Source organism: Cibotium barometz, chromosome 11 (genome assembly GCF_041138505.1).
Source record: "Cibotium barometz isolate CiBa-2024 chromosome 11, ASM4113850v1, whole genome shotgun sequence".
Lineage (NCBI taxonomy): Eukaryota > Viridiplantae > Streptophyta > Polypodiopsida > Cyatheales > Cibotiaceae > Cibotium > Cibotium barometz.
Window position 1 is genome coordinate 29,158,369 of NC_141056.1, and position 9,120 is coordinate 29,167,488.

Sequence of the window (9,120 nt, forward strand, 5' to 3'; positions counted from 1 at the left end):
CTCTTGCGAAGACGCGTTTTTGGCCCAAAAATGTCTGTCCAATAGGACCTATAGTTGCCCTAAAGTCGAGGAGAACTAGGGGTGAACTAGGGTGAACTAGGGAGACCTTTTCCGGAAAGAAAGTGAACTAGGGAACAAAATATCAAAATTTAAATTTAAAAACACTCTCCACAACCTGTTGGAAAGTATAGCATAGTGGTTAGATGTTGAAAGCTTGAGCGGTTGGTTCCAAGTTCAAATCCTCTTTTGCATCGAGCTCAACCCCTTGAAAATTTTCTAAGTCCCAAAAATCCCCATGGTATACCCTGAGTTCACCCCTAGTTCACTTGCCCGATGAGAATCCGACGGTCTAGATTAGACAAGATCGTGATGCCTCTTTTCAGCCTTAGATCTCTCCTGATTCATAATGTGTCATTTAGTCCTGTGGGTCGCCTCTTTATTAACACTTTTTATTCGCATTTGCTCGTCATAGATGTTGTAGATGTCGTTTGGAGGACCAAGCTTGTGTGCTTGCTGTGGACATATATAGGCCCACCCAACATAACTCGTTGGTACTTGTAACCATTTTATCCACCGCGCCGCGTTAATTGCACGGTGGTATCCTTAGTTATATCGTAGCTTCGCCGGTTAGAAAAGCATCTGTTGGGAGGTGAGGTTTTTCTTTACCTTTCCTCTTCTAGCTGCAGATCTGAGCGTACACTTTTAGTCCAGCAGAGGTAAGCGGGGGGACTGCAGGCTTCTTCGCCAGTCAGATTAGGGTTTCGCAGAGCATTATCGAATCAACCTAAAAGGTCTGCATCTTTCTAATCTAGTTTTGATCTAACATCACCTTCATTCCTTAAGCCGAACTCCAGCATGAACGTTAATCAGTGGCTTGTCCTCACAAGCTTCTACTTGTTTTGGGCGGCAAGATTTTGGACGATGCGTTATTTTTGGAAATTCTGAAAAGTGGGTTTTCAGAACATTGCTGGTGGGCAGATGGCTTCCACCATAATGGAGTCCTTATTTCAGAGAACATTAGAAGATCTGGTTAAAGGGTTAAGAGTCCAGATGATAGGAGAAGCCAGATACATTGCCAACCACCTTGAAGAGATCAGAAAAGAGATCAAATCCACAGATGCCCATACAAAAACAGTTGCTTTGCAGAAACTCACATACATCAACATGCTCCAGGGCATAGATATGGAGTGGGCGGCCTTTCATGTCATCGAAGTCATGAGCATGACGAAATTCGCCCATAAGAAGATAGGCTATCTAGCTGCATCCCAGAGCTTCCATGAGGGCATTGATGTTCTCCTGCTCATAACCAATCAACTCCGCAAAGATCTTAGCAGCACCAATGAGTACGAGGCGGGCCTAGCATTGGAGTGCCTGTCTTGCATTGCCACTCCTGATCTAGCACAGGAGCTCACCCCTGAGGTCTTTGCATTGCTGGCAAGTGGCCGGCTCTATGTACGCAAGAAGGCGACACTGGTCATCTTGAAGCTTTTTTCCAAATACCCTGATGCAGTCCGGATTGCATGTAAGCGGCTAGTGGAAAAGTTGGAGGATTCAGACCCAAAGGTGGTGTGCGCTGCTGTAAGTGTATTTTGTGAGATGGCTATGAAAGATCCCCGATCATGCATACCACTGGCTCCAGAGTTTTACAGGCTTCTGGTGGATTCAAAGAACAATTGGCTTACTATCAAGGTGGTGAAAATTTTTGGGGTGCTGGCACCGCTTGAGCCGAGGCTTAGCCGGAAGATTGCAGATCCTCTGTGTGAGCTCATGAGGAAGACAGGTGCAAAGTCCCTTCTTTTAGAGTGTATCCGGACAGTAATTGCGGGATTACCTGACCACACAGAAGTCATGAAGCTTGCAGTGGAGAAACTGAAAGAACTGCTGGAAGAGGAGGATCCAAATTTGAAGTATTTGGGCCTCCAGGCTTTGGCAGCCCTTATGCCAGCACATCCATGGGCGGTTGCAGAAAACAAGTCGATTATTGTTAGAAGCTTAAACGATGAGGATAGCAGCATTCAAATGGCTTCCCTTCAGCTCATACTGGGCATGATATCAGACAGTAACGTGATAGAAACAGTGCAAGTTCTGATGCAGTATGCTGAAAGATCAGATGCAAGCTTCTGCAATGAGCTCATCGGTGCCATCCTTGCTACGTGCAGCAGAGGCCTTTATGAGCTTGTCCCTGACTTCTCTTGGTATGTTTCTGTGCTTGGTGATGTTGCAAGGATACCTGACTCTACACATGGGAAAGAGCTGGAGAGACAGTTTGTGGATATTGGAATCAGGGTGAAAGAGGTGAGAGGGGATTTACTTACAATTGCACGAGGCATACTACTTGATCCAACTTTGCTACAGCATTCTTCTCTTCATAGAGTTCTTTCTGCTGTGGCCTGGATTGCTGGAGAATATGTTGAATTCTCTCAAAACCCTTTTGAACTCATTGAGGCTTTGCTGCAGCCTCGCACGAAGCTGTTACCGCCTTCAGTACAGGCTGTTTATCTCCAATCTGTTCTCAAAGTATTTGTCTACTTCTCGTTCCTGTATCTGAGGAATGTTCTTGAACAAGCCGATGTGCAGACACTGACGGGGGATATTTCATCCATAGACTTGGAAGGAGATGCAAGCAGTAGACAGCCAGAACCTGTTCTTTACTGGATATTTGGGGACAACAGGACAAAGGAAGCTACTACACAAGGGCAAGCAGATCAGGACATTATGTCCTTCACTAATGGATATGACGGCGAAACCATCTCAACAGGCCAAGGTGACCTGCAACATAGCAATACCAGTTTTAGTGAGAATTTCTTCCCCAAGCAGCATACAGGAGTAGAGAGAGAGTCCTTGGACAGAATATTGGAGCTGATGGATTTGAATGTGGGTCCTCTGGCAGAAAGTGTGGATGTGGAACTGCGGGAGCGGGCCTGCAATCTTTTGGGTGTTGTGAAAGCATTGAGAGAGATCTTGTTCCCTTCAGAGGAGCTAGGAAAACCTTCTAAAAGCAGCCAGGACGCATCGACTGAGAGAGCATTTGAGATGATCAAATTTCTCAGGGGGATTTTTGCCCAGGAACTTGGCCCAGTATCTGTTTTTGCCCAAGGCAGAGTCTCTCTTCCTGATGGTTTGGTTCTAGAGGAGAACTTGGACAGTTTGGATGCCATGTTCTGTGATGAGGAGGTGCCCAAGGAGAAAGGGAAGGAGTGGGTTACTGGGGAACCCATGGCAAGGGAGTGGGAAGTGGGGCCAATTTTTGTTCAGAAAAGCCATGATGATGTATCGAAGCATGGAGAGTCGGCCTCACTTTTAGCTCAGCATCGGCAGCGTCATGGCACATACTATCTACCTGTAGAGAAGGAATCCATGAAAATTGATGAGTATCCGCCTCCTCGAATTGCACAGTCAGATGTTCCTTCCACATCAGCAGCATCTGAGGACATAATGAAGCTAGCGGAGCAGTCACTACTCTGGACAAAAGCACGTCGGGTGAAGCCTCGCCCAGTAATTGTCAGGCTAGATGATGCAGAGGAGGCTTTAATCCCATCAGTCAAAGCAAAGAAAGATTTGAAAGATGATGTCATATCGAGTGCCATAAGGGATGTCCTTGTGGGGGAGAAAGGCAAGCACTCGTTGAAATCTGTAGGAAAGGAAGGCATACATGCCAGCACATCTCCACATCATAGAAAAAGTCACCGTCAAAGTCGGCGGCATGATAAAAATGGGGCTCAAGATGCTATCACGATTGTCCATAACACTGCGGAGGAAGATATGAAGAAAACTGAGAGAAGGCCTGCAAAACACAGACATTCAAAGCACATCAGAGGGATTTCCGTCACTTCTGAAGGGGAGTATGGTGAGAAGGGCAGACAGGGGGAACTGCACCAGCACTCAGGACAGAGGAGCCGACACAGGGTGAAAAGTCCAATTAGTCTGTCTCCTCAAACCCCTGTTATTCCGGACTTTCTTCTGTAAATATGTCATTTGCGCATTTTCCTCACTTCAATGCAAGCTTACACCATTTGTGGAATTATATTGTTGCCAATCGATCTCTTTTTGATTGGCCAACCTTTCATTCTGCCATGTCCGTAGGGTGGTATAACATAACACCACTTCCCTTGGGATTATTTGGCAAGTCAATTTTGACAGATCCACACATTTTTGGGTTTGTTTTCGAAGGTGTCCAGAAAACCGGATGTCAATGTTAATCATGGTTTTTTTTTTTGAAGGATTGTATTTGCTATATGTATCCATGCATTGTGATGAAATTCATTTTTTAGCAAAAGAACTCTTGTATGGTCCATGATGGTAGCCTTCAATAGATGGACAAAAAGCATGAGTGATGCAAAACATGTGATAGGGTGATACAGACACAAGGCAAGAAAAGCTCAAAAATACACGTGGAATTCATGGGCACAATGGTTCTCTGGCAGCATAAAGGTGGTATTGCTATATTTTAGATAGATACTAGTCAGGGATCATATTAAGACTCAGATTTGAAGGACAATAGTAAGGAAAAACATTTTTTATTGGCTAGTCGTTATTAGCTGGGGATTGATGTTAGGCATAACGTCAAATCTGTGATGCTAATGTGCTAACTGCTTACACATTACACCTAAAGCAGAAGAGATCATAGTTACATGAAACAGTGGAGAGGAAATATAAACAGAATAGAAATGATAACCAAAATGGGATTTTTGAGGGATCCCCAGCGCGAAACACATGATCACGAAGGGAGATCCGAGCCAGGGAAAGGAGGGGACAGGAAAAAAACATAGAAATGTAAGAAAATAGGAGAGGAAAAAAGAGAGAACAAAAGAAAGAACAAAGAAATAGATTATTTGAGCCTGAAATATGGTGCTTTGTGAAAGAGTGCACGGAGCAAAAGCAGAGTGACACTAGAATGTGTTGAACAGAGACTGCGAGAGAGAGAGAGAGAGAGAGAGAGAGAGAGAGAGAGAGAGAGAGAGATGGAGAAAACTATGCTAAATATACTGAAGCAAAAGTCCCAAGCAAGAGACACTACAAGTCTCATAAGTAAGGGAGCAAAATATATACAAGACTGAATGAATGATGAGAGGCCAGCACCCACTATATATAGTAGATGTAAGCTGGCCGACTGGAGCTGCAAAACAAGCCGATTGGAGCTACTGGACAAGGCCAACTGGAAAATGCCGGAAAGGTTGGGAAAAATCCGAGAAAAATACTAGAAAAAGGGGAGGCTAGCCCACAAGCAAGGGCCATGCAAAAGGGACCAAATGGGCACCATAAAAGAGCAAAATCTGGGCATGAATGTGCTAACACCCCCTCTCAGCACCAGATGTTGAACAAACTCCGAGAATCCGAAGATGAGGAGCCAAGGAAGCTGCTTGGTGAACAAATCTGCAGCATTCTCCGCGGAAGGACAATACTCCAAACGCAAATCTCTAGCAAGAATCCATTCACGAACATAGTGATACTGAATCTCAATGTGTTTCGTATGAGCATGAAACACAGGGTTCTTGGCGATGGCGATGCAACTCTGATTGTCACACCAAAGAAGAGTAGATCCGGTAGGAGGACAGCCGAGCTCCTCCAATAATCTCCGCAACCATATCGCCTCACATGCAGCATAACAAACTACACGGTACTCCGCCTCGGTAGAGGAAAGTGCCACAGTAGGCTGCTTTTTATTGCTCCAAGAAATGGCTCCAGACCCAAGTGAAAAAACACAACCAGTGGTCGAACGCCATGTATCTGGATCTCCAGCCCAGTCTGAGTCAGACCATCCAACAAGAGTGCATCCTTGGCCATAAAAGATGCCAAAATCCATAGTGCCACGTAAGTACCGAAGAACTCTGAGAGCACACGCCAATGCTGCTGACGGGGTTGGATGAGAAGGAACTCAATAAACTGACTGCGAAGCATATGTCCAATCGGGAGTAGGTCAACCATACCAAACAACTGACGAGAACCCGATACTGTCCCTAATCAGTCCCTGGAGAAGCATCAAGTGAAGAAAGCTTCTCACCAATATCCATAGGAGAAGATACTGGTTTGCACCCAGTCATATGAAATCTGTCGAGAATCTCCCGAGTGTCTTCCAAATCTCAAAGCCAAGAAAATAATGCAAGAGGCCAAGATCCGTCATCTCAAACTCTGTCTCCAAAGCATCCATAACAGAACGGATCCGCACAGAATAAGAACCTATAAAGATGAGGTCATCAACATAGACCACAATGATAACAATCAACCCCCTCTCAAGGAGGATATAAAGGTTCGAATTTGCGTGAGAACGGCGCAGGCCGAGCTTCTGAAAGAACTCATCAATCCGCTGGTACCAAGCCCGCGGAGCCTGCTTTAGACCATATAAAGCCTTCTTCAGCCGGTACACATGATCCTGTTTGCCCGGAACAACAAATCCTGGCGGCCAATCAATATAAACCTCCTGTGTAAGCTCTCCATTCAGGAAAGCCGACTTGACGTCCATCTGGAAAACGGGCCATCTATGATGTCCTACCGGTGCAAGAACTGTGGGAATGGTAGTCATCCCGGCCGTCGGAATCTGCTCCTCCGCCTGGTTCTCTTCGGGTTTCTTCTAGAGTTACAGGGAAACAAATTCATGAGGGCAACATGTTTGTTAATTATGCTCTTATGTCTACTATCATTAATGGTCCTTCTGATCCCACTTCTGTAGACAAGGCTCTTTCACATGAGCCTTGGCGTCGTGCTATGCAGGCAGAGCTGGATGCTATCGAACGGAATGGCACTTGGATTTTGGTGCCTCGGCCACTGCAGCATAAGGTGATTGGTGTGCGTTGGATCTTCAAATCGAAGTTCCGAGCTGATGGCAGCTTGGACAAGCACAAGGCGAGGTTGGTTGCCAAGGGTTATGCTCAGCGCCCTGGTGTCGACTTCGATGAGACCTTTGGCTCAGTGTTGCTTCCCCTGTAAACAAGAGGAACAGGCAGCAGAAGATGGAGCCTTGATGGTCGGTAATCCCTCAACCAACCCATCCTTCGAAGTTCGTTGTAGAAGTTGATAGCTCAAATGGCCAAAGCGAGCATGCCAAAGAGCAAAAGAAGCACCAGAAGAGAGCAGAGCGGTCAACTTGTAGAGACCACTATCTTGGACTCCCTGAGCCAAGATGCTACCAGCCGCCTTATCACGAATGGTATCATAACGAGAAAAGATCACCTCCGCACCCTGAGCTATAAGAGCACTCACTGACAAAAGGTTAAAAGCCAAATTTGGAATATACAGAACGTCAGAGAAGTACCTCTTGTCCTCGTCAGAACGGAGGATGGGGATAGTCCCATGTCCATGCACTGGCACAGAAGAAGAATCACCAAGAGTGATCTCGCCTGATCTGGAAGTGAAGTCCTTGAACCAATCTCGATGGGGTGTCATATGAGCAGTAGCACCGCTATCAACAATCCAAGACCGTGAGACTGAGAAGTCACAAGAGCAAGTATACGCCGAGTACCTAGTTAAGAGAAGTATGCCATCATCCTTCTTGGGTTGAGACACCGCCATTGAGGAAGAGTTCTTTGCTGCTTCATCACGCTCCTTCTTGTGACATTGGGGTGACTTGTGACCCTTCTTGCCACAATAATGACATTCAATGTCTTTATTCTTTGAAGATTTGTTGTCTTTATCCTTGTCGGAATCCTTGGAGTTCTTGTCAGAACCCCCTTTTCCTTTCTTGTGTTGATTCTTCCCTTTATCTCGTGTTGCCAAAGCTCCATCAAGGCCACCAGAGGTGCCAGTCCGTTCCTCAAAGCGAGACTCAATCTGCATAACGAAGGGGAGAACTTCCTCCCAAGTAACTGGAACAGGACGAGGAGAAGAAACAAGAGACTGAAAGTATGCATCAAACCTCTGTGGAAGTGTGGAGAGCAGCCGTATAGCGTCCTTGCCACAAACAGCAAGCTCGTCCCAGAGATCTTTCATCTTCGAGATGAAAGCAAATAAAGATGGAAAGGAAGAAACTGATAAGTTCATAAGTTGCTTTTCCAATGCCAAAATCCGACCCGGAGACTTAATCTCATAGAGATCTACAAAAGCCTTCCAAACTTCAGGTGCAGCATCTGCTGTATGCACATGAGAGAGAACAGAATCCTGATAGTTCAACATCAGAAAGGAGAAAACGCGTCGATCATTCGATCATTCGACTGCCAAATATCAATCTGTGCTGCCTGAGTCGCACCACCGGAAGCAAGGGTGGGAGGGGTGGGAGGGGTGGCATTGGCCAGTGTAACAAGCCAATCCCAAAGATCCACGCCATGCAAGGCCGATTTCACCTTCACCTTCCATAGGGTGTAGTTGGAACCATCCAACTTGGCAGACTCAGTAAACATATGAAGAGAAGTCAGTGCAGCCCATCACAAAAGCTTGGGCTCAATCTCAAGGAAAAAAAAGCACAAACTATAAAGTAGGAGTGTCCTCCACAGGTAAGAGTGCCACCAAAGCCTGCAACACCAAAGACCCCCTCTGCAAAGGGGAAAGGCCACTGGAGAGGAAAACGCAGCACACAGAAGGCTGCTGTTTTGAAAAAACAGCCCGCCTATGTCCAATCTCCACGTGGAAAAGAAAACGTTGATCAAAGAGTACATGATGGCTGTGTTGGTGAAGCCAAACTGCAGGCAAAAAGACCAGCAGGTGCTATCCAGAAAACGCAGTGGCAAAGGGTTGCAAATCTAAGAGAAAACGCAGAGGGGAGGGTGCTGAAAACAGGGCTGAATCTGGGGCAGCAAAGTTCTACAAATCTGAGAGAAAACGCAGAAGGGAGGGTGTTGAAAAGAGGAGATACCATGAAAGAGTGCACAGAGCAGAACCAGAGTGGCACTAGAATGTGTTGAACAGAGAGTGCAAGAGAGAGAGAGAGAGAGAGAGATATGGAGAAAACTATGCTGAATATACTGAAGTAAAACAGTCCCAAGCAAGAGACACTGCAAGTCTCATAAGTGAGGGAGCAAAATATATATAAGACTGAATGAATGATGAGAGGCCAGCACACCCACTATATATAGTAGATGTAAGCTAGCCGACTAGAGCTGCAAAACAGGCGGAGTGGAGCTACTGGACAAGGCTGACTGGAAAATGCCAGAAAGGCTGGGAAAAATCCTAGAAAATTACTAGAAAAAGGGG

At 45.9% G+C, this 9,120-nt stretch overlaps 1 protein-coding gene across 1 annotated transcript; it reads left to right on the forward strand.

Annotated features, from left to right (window-relative positions):
• Positions 1-555: 555 nt before the first annotated feature.
• DELTA-ADR (delta-adaptin) lies at positions 556-4,021 on the forward strand. The gene has a single exon (XM_086805111.1). It carries the CDS (start codon positions 979-981, stop codon positions 3,964-3,966), a length of 2,988 nt encoding a protein of 995 aa, XP_086661237.1. The 5' UTR covers positions 556-978; the 3' UTR covers positions 3,967-4,021.
• Positions 4,022-9,120: the final 5,099 nt, after the last annotated feature.

What these genes read in the sequence shown, in the direction of transcription:
- DELTA-ADR (XM_086805111.1), top strand. Translation starts at nt 979, where the DNA reads ATGGCTTCCACCATAATGGAGTCCTTATTTCAGAGAACATTAGAAGAT.